The following is a 14,530-nucleotide window of genomic DNA, read 5'->3' as shown; positions in this document are numbered from 1 at the left end:
GGCCCTTTCTGCTTTGTGCTGCCCTGGGAGGACACCTCCCCTCTCCCCCGGCATCCAGTCATGTCTCTGATTCCTTTGTACCCAGCTCTGTCGGGCCCCAGGGGCTGGCTCTTCCTGCTGGCGCTGGGAGTGAGACAGCCTCAGCCCCTGCAGTGTCCTGGGAAGCTCGTTTCCTGCTAGGAGGAAGCCCAGGCTGCAGGGTCCTTGGGGAGGCCCACGCAGCCAGCAGGAGGCCACTGACGGTGGCAGGAGCGACAGAGCAAACACTGAGCCTGCTGCAGCAAGTGCTGCCAGGGCCCCGTTGCAGGGATCAGCTGGGAATGTCCCAAAAGAAATTCGTGCAGGGACAGCGCCAGCCACCTCCTTGAGGCAGCTGCCTCCCGCCCCATCACCTGAGTGGCTCAAAGCCCCCCCCTCGGTGAGCAGCGCTGCCCAGCCCCAAGAGTGCACACATCACAGCAGGGCGGGACAGTGCTCCCTGCCCCCAGGAGCCCAGCCCCATGCCCTGCTCCAGGGGCTGAGGCCTCCTCAGAGGAAGGGGCAGTTCCCGGCCAAGGCGGGAGCCCCCCTTCCCAGGGTCCCATGGGGCTGGGTAGCTGGGGGGAGGCCCACAGACAGGAAGTAGGTAGGCGGTGGCTGCAGGGCCTGCCCCACGGCAAGAGGTCAAGGAGAGGGCACCGCGTGGGGGTCACACGAGGCCAAGGACCCAGCCCTAGGGCCCTAGATCGGAAATGGGGTCTCCTGAGTCAAAGGTCAGCCTCAGGGCAGGGGCTGGGGTCATGTGAGGTCAGAGTCCCGCCCCTCGCAGCATTGACACGTGGTTCCCTCCTCCCCCCCCCACGCCACGTGGCTCGCGGCCCGGCTTAGAATCCTCAGTGTCACGGCGCCCCCTGGTGGCGCAGAACCCTGGGTTCGGCCGCCGTCACCCCGCGCGGTGGAACTACAGCTCCCGTCAGCCCCCGCGGGAGGCGTCTCCCGGATCCCCCTGTCCCCGCCGGGGGGCGAGCGCTGCGATTGGCTGCCGCCCGGTGGTCACATGACCGAGCCCTGGGGAAGATGGCGGAGCAGGCGAGCACCTCGCCCGAGGACCCCTGGGGGAAGGTGAGTCCCCAGGGCGGGACGGCGGCCGGCGCGGGACACACCGCGAGGCCCCGTCTCCCCGGGAGAGGGCGGCGCTGCCCGGCCCCGCCCCCCACTCACGGAGGCGGAGGGGTCCCCCCACGGAGGGGGTCAGAGGTCACGGAATGAATCAGCTGGGGGGGTGACCACAGGGCCGGGGGGGGGGGGGCGACCCCCATGGGACCCCAACGTGCTGTCACGTGGTGGGATAATGGCTTGTTGCGCAAAAAGGCACGTGCCCGAAAGAGGAAACGGCTCGCTCACTGCCTGGTTTGTGTCTCTCTCTCTCCTGCTGCAATTCGCTCACCCCGCCCCGCCCCAGGTGGAGTCTGCCTACAGCGACAGCGGGTTGGATGCCTGTGAGTAGATCCCCCCGTGTCCCCTTCTCCCACACTCCCATCAGGCCACAGCTGCCTCAATGGGCCAGGGAGCTGGAGTCGTTTCTGTCCTTGGCTCTAGTTCATCGTTTCTCAAACTGTGCTCCACAGAGCCCCAGGGCTCCCCCAGCTATCTCCAGGGGCGCCGCGAGGTTGACAAACTGGAAACATGGAGAGGTGCAACCCCTACAATCAGTGGACGGCTGGGGCTCTGCATAAGTTCAACACACACACAATCAGTGGACTGCTAGGGCTCCACATAACTTTTTACACATGTAAAGGGCTCCGCAGCCCAAAACGTTTGAGTACTGCTGCTCTAGTTTAGGCTACTAGGAGAAGTACAGTCTAGTTGAATTTGGTCCAAATCTGCACTCTCTCTTTAAAGCAAGACATATCTGCTCCTTGGAAAAGCAGCACAGATAAAATCATCATTGTATTTTGTGCTCCATCAGTAAGAGGTTTGTGGAGCCCTTCTCATGTCTCCTGAAATTTATTTTGGGGAAACTGCAGTGCAAAGGATATTAGAGTTAACCAATTCAAGCACAGCAAGGTTTCACGTCGGGTCCCAGTGGCATTTCAGCATTCATTGCATCTATCTGCACTCTGTCTGGGAGCTAGTTACCCTGTAATTTGCCTTGTAAAGTTGATCCCTTCTGTGTCCAGTTTACAGTGTCTCAGGTTTAGTGACACTTACCTCCTCTTGCATGATGTAGGAAAATATGCTACGGTGTTTTCTCTTTCAGCATTCTTTGTGGAAAGCACTAGGAAAGGAAGCATAGTATCCCGAGCCAACAGCATTGGCTCCACCAGTGCCTCCTCGGTCCCCAATACAGGTATGGTCCTTCTCCATGTTCCAGCAGCGTCTCACACAATAGGGGCTTTTCCCACTCTCTCACTCATATTCCTGTTCAGTCTCGGTCTCCTTAGGAGTTGTTCTGTACGAGACCGTGATTGCAGGAGCTTCCTCTGCCAGCTAGTGCAGACATCTTGTCCTTGGCTAGGGAGAATGGTAGGGAAGCCCAGGGAGGGCATCGTGGCTTGCTGCAGGGCAGTTTGATGGGACTCCCCTGACCATGGAGAACAGAGGAGAGCTGGAGCGAGGGGCTGACGAAACTTCTTTGCCAAGAATTTCAAATGCCGAGTGGTGATGGATGCTCAGGCTGAGACACCTTAGAGGCCTCATTTCCAGGAAGTGCTGAAAAGCTGGTCTCTCTATGGAAGGGATCTCTGCTTAGACACCCAGTGCCTTGAAATTCCTGGGGCAGACTCCAATGCAGCAGAGCCCTGCTAGTAAGAATCTTGCCTAGACAAGCCAGGACCCAGCCCTGGGGTCTGCGGGAGAAGCAGGTGGTATCCAGTATCAGCCTTCCCTATAATGAATTACCCCAGCTGCTCACACACTGTGGACTGTTGCTAGCAGAGATGTCCTTAGACAGGTGGATCTTTACTGTGTTTGGCCCCCTCCTTTTGGAAAAGCTGTGTGGAGCTAGTCCAGCCCTCTGGCACAGTTGAAATGCTCCCCAGCGCAGACACTGCCTGGTGTCTGTGTGGCCTCAGCAGTTTTTGTGTCTGCTTCCTGGGCTCTGGGAGCTGCCACGTGCCCCCGAGCCAGCGGTGCCCATTCTTCTGCTGCAGATGATGAAGACAGCGATTATCGCCAGGAAACCTACAAAGAGTCCTACAAGGACCGGCGCAGACGTGCCCACACTCAGGCTGAGCAGAAGAGACGAGATGCCATCAAGGTAACCCAGGCGTTCAGGATGCTGTAGGGGTTCAGATGAACCCGTGGGAGCTGTAGATTTACACCTTGTTAAACACTGACTCAGCCAGCTCTAATCATCCGCTGCTGTTGAATCCACAACACCTTGTCACTTCTGCTCTGCTCCTCCACAGAAAGGCTACGACGACTTGCAGGCCATTGTCCCCACGTGCCAGCAGCAGGACTTCTCCATCGGCTCCCAGAAACTGAGCAAAGCCATCGTCCTGCAGAAGAGTGAGTCCGGAGGGGGAGTGGGGCACTGGCCACCCTCTGTTCATGGGGGTTCAATGTGGAGAGCCCCCCCAGGCTGTAAAACCTTCCCTGCAGACACTCAAAACCAAACTAATAGGCATCTTGTGTCAGGCCTCACTGAGCTGTCTGCTTCCTCCCTACTCAGCTCTGCAGGTTACTGCTCCCCTGATCTCCTGCTGAGGCTGAGTAACACTGGTGCAATCAGCCTAGCAAGGCAAAGGAGGCACAGTGTTGCAGGGTGAAGCACTAGCTACCTAGTTCAACCCCCACACACCCACCTGTCAGCCCCTCCTTGCTGCTCACAGGCATTGAAATCACTTGGGTTGAGGCAGGAAGACTGGGTCTAGGGCTTAGGAGTCTGGGACTCTTCCCAGCATATGATCTAGAGCACCTGGCTCCCCTCTCCTTGGAGCTGGGGTATGACGCATTGGGACTCTCAGGAGAGGAGTTGGGAGACTGCCTCCTGGTCAGTTTGGATGCATGAGGTCTGCAGGGAAGAAATCGACAGCCATGCATCAATCCTGCAGAGGCCCCACCGTCCTCCTGCCCCCTGCAGAGTGACATCACTGATCTATTCTAAAATTCTCCCCTCCCCTCTCCTCCCCTGCAGCCATTGACTACATTCAGTTCCTCCACAAGGAGAAGAAGAAGCAGGAGGAGGACGTTTCTACCCTCAGGAAAGATGTCACAGCTTTGAAGATCATGAAAGTGTAAGGAACAGTTTCACACCCCCACCCCACCCCGGGAGATGGGTACATTTGCATACTGCAGCACATGCTGTAAGTGCTCATCTCCCCCCTCCACCTGTTCCGTGTCATTCCATCCTAGAGCTGGTTACTACCTGGCTCTTTTGTGAATCTGGGCTTGACGCAGATCCCAGTACAGCGCGTGGGGACATGGCTTAAGCCCAGGGACTGTCCGTAGGGCTGTACCGACTCTGAACAAGGAGACCCAGCCTGCTCCTGGGTGTCCTCTCCAACACAGAAGGGAGGCCACAATTTCCCTGTATTTATTCCCCTCAAGGAACTTAAAGCCCAGAGCCTGCTAACTTAACCCTACAACCAGCAAGAGCGCTACCTTCAGTCCTAACAAGCACAGTTAAGGCCCTTCCACAAACACTGCAGCACGTCCCTGAGTCTCTTTCACCTCAAACAGATCTTTGGAGAGTGTCTCAGGCCAGAACTAGCTTCCCTGGCCTGCCATTTTACCCAGGTTTCTTTGGTCTGTTTCAGAAACTATGAGCAGATTGTGAAAGCTCATCAGGATAATCCGAATGAGGGGAAAGACCAGGTCTCTGACCAAGTCAAGTTTAATGTTTTCCAAGGCATTATGGATTCACTGTTCCAGTCCTTTAATGCCTCCATCTCGGTAGCAAGTTTTCAGGAACTTTCCGCGTGTGTCTTCAGCTGGATTGAGGAGCATTGTAAGCCACAGGTAAGCTCTAGGAGCCGTACAGTGCATGACATGGGGCAAGCACCTTCATGGGACTTGCCCCTAGCTCTGAAATTCATTGCGGTGAGGTTCTTTTCTGCGTAGAGATACCCTTCGGCACTTAGCTAGTCTCCAGGGTGCTGCAGGACTATTTGATGGTTTTTGAGTTTTTACAGGGGCTCTTGTTCTCCAGCTAAAGCAAGCTTTGATAGGACAGAAACCTTCCCTAAGGGTACGTCTAGACAGCGGTGCTATTTCGGGATATGTCCGGTATCCCGAAATAACGGGCTTGCTATTCCGACATCCCGGTGAACCTTGTTCCATGAGGATTAAGGGACTTGTTGGAATAATGGTCTATTTCGAAATTAAATAAATAGACTCTTTCAAAATAAGCTATGCAATTTGCGTAGCTCGAATTGCATAGCTTATTTTGAGCTACGTGGCACTGCATAGACATACCCTGAGAGGCAAGTGGGTATACAGGGGGCCCTTGCTAGAAGTCCAAGATACATTCCAAAAAACTTGGACTTATAGCGAAACAACTTAAAGCTTTTTGTTTCAGCCACACCAGACTAACAAGGCTACATATCTATCACTAACTTAAAGCACGTAATTTTTTCCCCACGGCTGACTTCCGTTTAAGCAAACTGGGGGGAGTGTTTCGCATGACTTATAATGCATCAGTTTCTACAAACATCAGCAACTTTAGTGTGGAACAGATGTATACCGGGGCGACTTATAGCAGGGACCCTCTGTACCACACCTGCTTGCACTAAGCTTTTTTCCTCTAAAGCAGCTGATTCTGCTACAGTCTGACAGGAAACTGACCAGGCTGAGTCCTTCCTCTGATCCAAGCTGGTAGGTCCCATACTCCCAGTAATACGGTACCTCCCCTAGGTATGTTGCGATTAAACCTACCTGTGCTTGGGTGGGGCAGTGGGTACCCAGCTGCCTTTCTATTCACTTTTCCCGCTCTGTAAGGAGTTCCTGGGTCTGCGCTGGAAGCCGCTGAGGCATTGCCAAGGCAAATGTTCGTCTGTCTCGCGGGGTGACTGATCCTGCCTCCTCCTTCTCCTCCTTCTCAGACTCTGCGCGACATCGTGCTGGGGGTTCTGCATCAGCTGAAGAATCAGCTCTACTGACTGTTGTTCCTGCCCGGGTCCCAGCAGCCTGGGCCTGTGTCCTTCACCCAGACAGCTGCAGAGCACGGCCCAACTGGGAAACAGGCTCCAGGAATAGCTGGTCTATTTCCCTTGTGGTTGTTCTTAAAGCTTCTCTCTGGATTATTTATTGTATTGGCCAAAACCAAAACTAGGCTGTACATACCTCTCCACAGACCCTGTCGCAGTCTGTAGCACCAGAGGGTCCGTAGGGACTCGGCAGAGAAGGGAATTTAAATGTGGATTAAATACACTTCTTATTGCCGAGAAGGAAGGAGGGGGAGGGTCTCACCAAACTGGCACAGCAGCAACTAGGCCTTTCCTGCGCCTGACTCCCTACAGTGGTGGCGGGTGCTCAGCACTTTGCTGCCTGGCCTGCTCTGGGCAGAGGGAGAGGGGAATGGCCTGCAGTCTGACTACTGCCTGTGAGGATGCAGGGCCTGGAAACCACAGAGCCTGGCTGGGAGCTGCTGAACACGGCTGGTTTCAGGCTATGCACTTGCTGACATTGCATCACCCCATGGGGCTGTGAATGGCAGCAGGGACTGTGGCCCAGCAACAGGCAGGGAGACCTCTCTTCCCCCACCCTATTAAAGAGCTCTGGCTGAGCTATAAACCCTCCTGCACCAGGCTACACACTGACCTCTACCAACGGGGCTTAGGAAGAAGTGTCCCTTGGACAGGTTTCCCACCCTTGCAGGATTTCTTGAACCTGTCTCTGAAGCAGCTGGTTCTAGTTACCGATGAGACGGGTTCGGGACTAGTGATTCTGGTGTGTCCCAATCACCTCGTCCTGCCTAGGGACCGACGGCTGCTTGTTTCCCTGGTGCAGAATGACTTTCAAAAAGGCATGCCAAGGAAGCAGGCCCATCACTGCCACATGGAGAGGTGAGGAACAGTGTCAAAGGGACTCTCGCACAGATGACAATAGCTTTGGCCTTGGCTTGAGCCAGCTGCTGCCTTGGCCTGACTCTTGCCCCGGGTCCTAAACAATTGCAGATGAATGCAGCTTTCTTTACAGGCTTCTCTAGCTTTATCGGCACAGAGGCTGATCTGTCGGGCTTTATATTACTTGGCACTTACAATGAAGTCATACTGTCTGGGAAAGTAGAATAGTGTAGCACAGACTAATTAGACGTCTCCTCTTGTTTAGAACTATATAGTTTTATATATAATAAAGCCTTGATTTTTGTAATGAATTGAAAAAAAAAATCACACTAACCTGCTATCAGTTTACATTTTGCAGACAGCTGCTTGTCTGGGACAATTTAAACCAGCTACACCCTGATTCTTTCTTTAGCACCCCAGAAATCTTAACAGCAACAGGCAGCTGTCCGCTAAAGCAGCAATGGCTTTTTACTACTCAGACAAGGTGACGCTATTGGAATTACTCCACCAAAGTGAATCTCTTACTACATTATTTGTTCATTTCCAATTATGTGCCCACACCTCTAAAAATCCAGTGAGAGTGGCTGTTGTGCATTTCCTTCGGTGGTCGTTTCTTAGTGCTGGCTGTTTGCCTTTCAAACGCTGAGGCATAAAGTTTTAACTGACGTTTTCCATGTAACCAAGGAAATGTTCCTGTTGGTCTTGGATTTTATAAAAGAAAACACTTCCACAGAGCACCTCAGTCAGTGCAAATGCAGCAGACAGCCCCCAGGAAGTCCAAGCATTTATTTGCAGCAACATGTCTAACGCTGAAGTGAACTGCACACACCAGGGGCAGCTACTGCTCAGGCAGTTCAAGCTCAGACACAGAACTCTTGTAAGAGGTTGCTTGGCTGTCAGGAAAGCACCCTGTTTGCAGAAGCAAAAGCCTGTGCTGTTTACTAATAAGTGGCATGTGCATTTCTCCAAGGGCATTGCTTTTTACAGACCTCACTCAGGGGGAAAGGAAATATTTTTCTATCTTGGAAAGTAATTATAATAAATTTTTGCTAAGCATTGTAAAAGTGTCTCCTCTCCAGTTTGTTTACTGCTGACACAGAATCACTGGGTTGCTATCAGCTGATGAGTCCAGGGCCAATTTTTCAGAAGGGATTGGTGATGTCTGGTTGCCCAATTTGACTCCTTAGTTAGTGTTATGGCAGCTGTATTGGAACAACCCTCTCTATCTGCACATTCCCCCCCTACAGGGGAGTCCAACTCTCAAAACCCTCGTTAAACCAGACTGGAATACACACAGCCTCCTTTTCATGGGCAAGACTCCAGAGAAGGGATGTGAAACCATGGACACAGTTAACCCATGAGCCTGCTGGGTAATGTTCACAGTTACATGCAGGCTCCCAGGGAGCCACCTGTTGCCACCTGGCATCAGATGGAAGCCGACTTTCCAGCAGTTACACAATTACTTAATTACACTCATTTTAACGTCTGTACTCCAGAGAGCAGTTGGGAGGCCAGTCTTGCTACCACCAGGCAGGCTAAGAAATAATTAGGGAAGAAGCCAGGCTAAGATGAGACAGTGGTGTTTAATGAATCATACTCCTGTATACAACATTACAGCATGGTAGATGCTGTGGGCAGCGCTTCCCACCCTCTTTATTAAATACACTGAGATGCCAGTACAACCCTACAAAACTAATAACTAGTTTCTTTCCCCTCTCCTAGGTGCTTCTTTCCTCCCTTTGCTAGAACACATTCACCTACTTGTTGACAGTCCAACACACCCATAGCCCAGGGGAGAGGCACCCTCCCAATGCCCACTGCAACAAAAGGATCATAAAAACAGGACTCCATTGCAAATGAGAATGTGGTAGGGCCTGGAGCTGCCTCAACCCCTGCAGCCACCTTCCTGACTGCAAAGCATTTTAAAACAAACATGCATGCAAGACGCAGGACAAAACCAAGCCCTACAAACAGTGCAAGTTTCAGAAGCGGCTTCGGTTGGGTTCCACACTGGCCTGTTCTCTCCCCCGAAGCAGCGGCTCCTGCCAGCAACTCAGACAGCCACGGGCAAAGTGACATTGTAATCCTCATCCGTCTCTATCCCAACTTCCTCCTGCACAAGAACAACGCAGGAGCACAAAGCAGAGTTATGCTGGCGGGACAGCACAGGGAGAATTCAGAAACAGGGCCCTTTCCAGCATTAGGGGACTTGTTGAAGGTGACACCACCTGCGGTAGGTACCCGTGGATTCGTGTTAGTCAAAGGCAGGTGGATATGGTTGTACTTACAAAGAACTGTTTCTTGCTTTTGGGGTAGCCCTCCAGAATTGCATCAAGTAGCTCAGTTGCCTGGTAAGACACAATAATTGGAAAGAACATTTAGTGATGTTTCTTTACGAAAAGTACCCACAGTGAAACCTGGGCAAGCTCTCCAGTGGGACAAGCCTTAGTGTTCGCCTCTGTGATCATAAGCGCTCAGGCTTCTTGGGGCACCCCCAACCGGAGGCCACTGCTGAAGTTGGGCCTCCTCCCAGGTAGGCATCACATTCTAACAAGAGGCTAGCAATCCCTACCAGCCACTGGGGAAGGGGGTGGAGGGAGGAGGGGAAGGGGCTCCTTTCATCCCATGTGCTTTGCTGCAGTCACCCACTGTATTTAAAGTGGCAGTTTGGCATCACCATTAAACTGTACACCTGAAGCCCTCCCCTGCCACCAATAACTAAGGCGTGGCAGAGGGGAAAGCCAGAGAGGACGGGTGGGAGCTCGTCTTGCTGTGTCCATACACTGGAAAGTAGAAACCAGTGCCCATGAAGAGGGCTCCCGGCCAGGATGTCAGCTCTCCCAGTGCTAGGAACTATGAGATGGGAGCTGAAGAACAGCAACAGCTGTAGAAGTGGCCTTGTGGTTCCTCTTCCTGAGATGACACCAGAAGGGCCCAGGTATCACCACTTCAAGACAAGCACAGGCTGAGTGTACTGCAGAGGTTCTGACAGCAATTAGTTCTTGGCTAGCTTGGCAACAGGCTATGGCAGCAAGATGATCAGCTAGCACAGACACCGCCCTCCCCCTGGCCTGCTCCATTAAGTCACGCGGCCACTTGCATTTCCTCCCTGAATGAAACACCGCATCGGCTCTTGGGGAGCATTACCACCACTCAATGGTGCCCATCTATCCAGTATTCATAATAAAAGTGGCTACCATTCTCTTCCTCCTTCTCCATTCTTTACAGTACAGCTTTTTCTCGTTGTAAACCTGTAATCAAGAAGACCAAGTGAGTAACATTCAACCCAACCACTTCCAAGGAGTGTTACCCAAGGAAGGACGGTCAAGAGGGGAGACTGGGCCAGAGCAAGATGCTTATTTAGCATTCAAAACCATCGCACAGTGCAGGCAACTGATCAATCAGCTCTTTGGAAGTGGGTCTCCTTTTAAAATGGATGATTCAAGAGGCTAAAATGTTGCATTTCTGTATTACTAAAGAGACAACGTAGAGCAAAGGGCTGCAGGTAACCATCACTGAGGAACCTCTTTAGAAACTGGCCTTCGAGCCACCCTCTCTAGAGGCGCACAGCAAAGAACATTAGGAAGCAGGACATCAGACTCTGGGATTGGCTCCCGCAGCCACACTTAAAGCTGACCAGCACTTCCCATGTAAGCGTTGTCAGACTTCAGAGAGGAGGCCACTGAAGTGCAGCCCTTGCCTACAAACAGGAACATGGGAAGTGTACTGAGAAGAGGACAGTTTATGCTGTAGTTTCACTCCTCTCCCACAAGCACTCTGATTCTTCAGTGTTTGGTGTCAGATTCAAAATGTCTATCAGCATTTTGAGGTGCATTTCCCCCTCATATTCAGATACACCACTTGGCTTACAGAAATACAGGATCCATGCAGAAGAGACAAGCTATTCCCTGTCTACATCTAAGGATAACCTATGCAGCATTTTGTTAACAACAAGCAGCACCAAGCTGGGCTCTCAGCTGCCAGGTTCAGTATCACAGCTTCTTCTGGCCTTTTACCTTCTCTTTCTCTTCAGGGGTCACATGGTTGGCCGCAGATTTAATTCGCTCCAGCTTCTCTGTGTAACTGGCGCAATCTTTTTTTAATTCTTCAATCTCTTTAATCATCTCTGGAGTGGTCATTGAGCCATTCAGATCCTTCAGTTCTGGAATGGAATTGCTAGTGACTCAGGAATGCCCACAGCAAAAGCTCAACAGCCAGCATTGTCTGCATGATAACGTGCTCCATGCTGGCACTGCAATGTGATGCCTCATAACACACACTTCATGCTCGGGCCACACTGCACTGCCTTACACACACTCCATGCTGGTTCGGCTTCAAAGCTCATCTACTTTGAAATAAACTGGCAGTAGAAGTGGAAATTCAAACACACCTGATTCCATATGACGGCAGTTCTGTTGAAGAGTTTGTACTTTAGAAGAAAGCTCCGAGATTTCATTGTCCAAGGCTTTAAGCTCAGAGTCACTCACTGCGGGAAACTGATCCTGAGAGATAAGACAGATGACATGATGAACTACAGAAAACATGTTTCATGTAAAGTCACCACCACTCATTTTTGACAGAGATCTTCAGAGACATCTGTTCCCATGACAGCTTGTTGCAGTTCTGGAGATCAGCCATACATAGGGTACTCCAAATGGTATCATCTCCTTTGGTTAGGAGGCCATAGGCAGAGTGCTGATATACGGGGTAAGGATGTTAAACTGTAGTTAACTGACTAATTGAGTAGCTGATAGGCACTTCTGCATTCCTCCTTTGCAATGTACAAGAGCCCCCACTGGGGATCTTGTACACTTCAAAGGAGGAATGTGAAACTCTGCGTGCAGCCCAGGGTCAGCGGGAAGTCCCCAGCTGATCCCGGGCTCTCTGGCACTGCCCCTTTGAACTCCACTTTGGCATTTCAAAGGGGCAATACCACACAGCTGAACAAGGGATCAGCTGTGCAGCAGCTGCCTCTTTGAAACGCCGTCTCGGCATTTCAAAGGGGCAGCGCCGTCAGCTGGGGATTCCCCAGCTGATCCCAGGCTCTGTGCGGCATTTCAACAGAACCCAGGGTCAGCTGGGGACTTCCGCGTTTCAAAGGGGCAGCATCAAAGAGCTCATCCCAGGCTCAACTGTGTGGCGACTGCTCCTTTAAAATGCCATTTTGGGGTTTCAAAGTGGCAGCGCCGCACAACTGATTGGGCTCAGCTGTGCAGCGCTGCCGCTTTGAAGTGCCCCTTCTCCCCCCCTCCCCCGCCTTGCTGTCTCTATCAGATAGAGGCAGCGGGGGGAATTGACTAGTCAACTGACTATCCGATAAACATTTGCTTATCAGATAGTTGACTAGTCCATAACATCCTTAATATGGGCTAGAATGGCATCATTTTGGTTATCACCACATTATAATCTAAACTAGTGACATTGGCTAGGATGTTACTGACACAGCAGAAACAGCAGGTTTAACATTTATGAACAGAGGAGTGCTGAATTACTCTAAACAATACAAAGTAAAAGGAAGAACCAAAGCATTTGAATGGAATAAATGCAAAATAGCATATGTTGCTTTGCAGTGTGAAAAAAACTGTACATGCCCATACAAACATACATATTGGTGTCTCCTAGTGCCTTTTGTGCTGAACTGCTGTGTAAATAAATTTCTTGACAGTCTCCCCTCTGGGCCTGATGCAGCACCAAGAGTACTGGCAGCACATTAACAAATGCCACAGGGAAAGCCTGTTATGGCCACACCAACAAGCTTTACTTGGGGATGGTCTGTTGAGTTTTTTTGTTCAACATTGTTTTTGTTTTTTAGGGAAACTGAACAGATTAATCTCACCTGATCTGGAAAGTATATTTTTTGCTTCCCATAAGCCTTCTCTCTAATTTTCCCTTGTTGAGCCAGCTGCTCCAGTGCTTTCACCACAGCCTGATGCAAGAAGGAATAAGAGTTCACATGAGAACTGGACAGAGCACCAGAAAGCTACCCCAGGAACTAAGTTGGGCAAGGAAGAGATGAATTAGATAGGCCTTAAGGGCAGTGTGTGTTGTTATAGGTGCAGATATGGTATCTGCCCACCTAGCCACCACCTGTGCATCTATCCAAAGTGCTCTTGGTACCACCCATCACCTGCCTGTGACATGGATTAGCAAGGCACTGGGAGTCTCTGGCTCTGCTGTGGGACACTCTCTGGGGAAGAGAGGCAGAGAGAGCTCCCACCCATCTGACAGGGTCACTAACATGCTCCCTACCAGTTTCCCTCTTGCCTGGAAGGCTGCAACAACCCCCCCGCTCCCCCCAACACACACACACTGCAGGGGCCTTTCTCCAAGCAGTCACAGCAGTGGGGAGCCAAATGGGAGCTTTTAGGTCTGGTGCACCCAGCCAGGCTCCCAGCTCTGCCTGCCTCTCACCGTCTTGCCCAGCCCATGCTCCCGTTGCAGATTCCCAAAGGCGTCCTGGGCGCTGTGCGGCCGATTCTGGTCTCGGAGGTAGCGGAGCAGGATTGCGGTGGCTCCTCCTATGGGGAGAGAGCAGGGCAAGAGACTCAGCGCAGGGGCCAGGGCTCAGTCACAGCAGGGTCAAAGGGAGGGCCACGTCTGGGAGGGAAGAGACTGGGGGGGGGGGGGGGAGAAGAGTGGGCGAGGGAATGGGGGGGGGGCCTGGCCCAGTGTGAAGAAAGATGGGGAAGGAGGCACCTGGCCCAACGGGGGAGGGGGCTGGGGGGGCAGCCTAGCCCTGCTGGGGGGGTCGGGCGGGAGGTGCCTGGCCCAGCGTGGGAGGGGCTAGGAGGGGGGAGCCTCACCCTGTTGGGGGGGTCGGGCAGGAGGGGCCTGGCCCACCGGGGAAGGGGGGGGGGTTAGGAAGAAGAGAACGGGGGCCTGGCCCAGCGGGGGAGGGGGCTGGGGGGGAGTCTAGCCCTGCTGGGGGGGGTCGGGCGGGAGGGGCCTGGCCCAGCGGGGGAGGGGGGGTCAGGAAGAAGAGAACGGGGGCCTGGCCCAGCGGAGGAGGGGGCTGGGGGGGAGCCTCGCCCTGCTGGGGGAGGGGGAGGGGCCTGGCCCAGCGGGGGAGGGGGTTGGGGGGGAGCCTCGCCCTGCTGGGGGGGGTCGGGCGGGGGGGGCTGGCCCAGCGGGGGAGGGGGCTGGGGGGGGAGCCTCGCCCTGCTGGGGGGGGTCGGGCGGGAGGGGCCTGGCCCAGCGGGGCGGAGGCGGTCGGCAGACGAGGGCCGGGCCCGGCGGGGGATTGGGCGGCGGGGCCGCGTCTCACCGGCCGCCGCGGGGCTCTCCCTGGCCTTACTCATCCTCTCGGCTGCTGAGCTGGGCCCCTGCAGACGGAGACGGAAGCGGAAAGAACGCGGCCCCAGCAACCCCCTCGACTGGTGCTATGGTTACCGTCCGTACTTCCGGCTTGGGGACCACGGCCAGCCTGGCCACCAATCAGAACGCGCTTCGGCAGAGGTCAGGGAACGGGGCGGGACCTAGGCGGGGGCGCCTTGACAGGCGGGACCCGATTGGCTAGTGCGGGCTGCGCCTGTGCCGTGCCCCCT

At 53.4% G+C, this 14,530-nt stretch overlaps 2 protein-coding genes across 3 annotated transcripts; one reads left to right on the top strand and one right to left on the bottom strand.

The window, feature by feature from the left end:
• The first annotated feature begins 981 nt into the window (after nt 1-981).
• MLX (MAX dimerization protein MLX) lies at nt 982-9,099 on the top strand. The gene is made up of 8 exons (XM_075911340.1): nt 982-1,101; nt 1,442-1,478; nt 2,240-2,329; nt 3,132-3,238; nt 3,390-3,489; nt 4,118-4,217; nt 4,740-4,941; nt 6,024-9,099. The coding sequence occupies exons 1-8, from the start codon at nt 1,057-1,059 to the stop codon at nt 6,078-6,080; spliced, it is 738 nt and encodes a 245-aa protein (XP_075767455.1). The 5' UTR covers nt 982-1,056; the 3' UTR covers nt 6,081-9,099.
• PSMC3IP (PSMC3 interacting protein) lies at nt 8,551-14,408 on the bottom strand. 2 transcript variants are annotated; one of them, XM_075911343.1, is made up of 8 exons: nt 14,251-14,408; nt 13,398-13,504; nt 12,823-12,912; nt 11,377-11,488; nt 11,003-11,148; nt 10,184-10,237; nt 9,275-9,334; nt 8,551-9,099 (listed from the first exon to the last, which is right to left on the bottom strand). In XM_075911343.1, the coding sequence occupies exons 1-8, from the start codon at nt 14,282-14,284 to the stop codon at nt 9,040-9,042; spliced, it is 663 nt and encodes a 220-aa protein (XP_075767458.1). In that variant the 5' UTR covers nt 14,285-14,408; the 3' UTR covers nt 8,551-9,039. The 2 variants fall into 2 exon arrangements, with proteins under 2 accessions (XP_075767458.1, XP_075767459.1); XM_075911344.1 differs by having other exon boundaries at nt 14,281-14,339.
• Nucleotides 14,409-14,530: the final 122 nt, after the last annotated feature.

This window comes from Pelodiscus sinensis, chromosome 29, assembly GCF_049634645.1.
Source record: "Pelodiscus sinensis isolate JC-2024 chromosome 29, ASM4963464v1, whole genome shotgun sequence".
Taxonomy (NCBI): Eukaryota; Metazoa; Chordata; order Testudines; family Trionychidae; genus Pelodiscus; species Pelodiscus sinensis.
The sequence above is the reverse complement of the archived record's forward strand: the minus strand, read 5'-3'. Positions and strand labels throughout refer to the sequence as shown.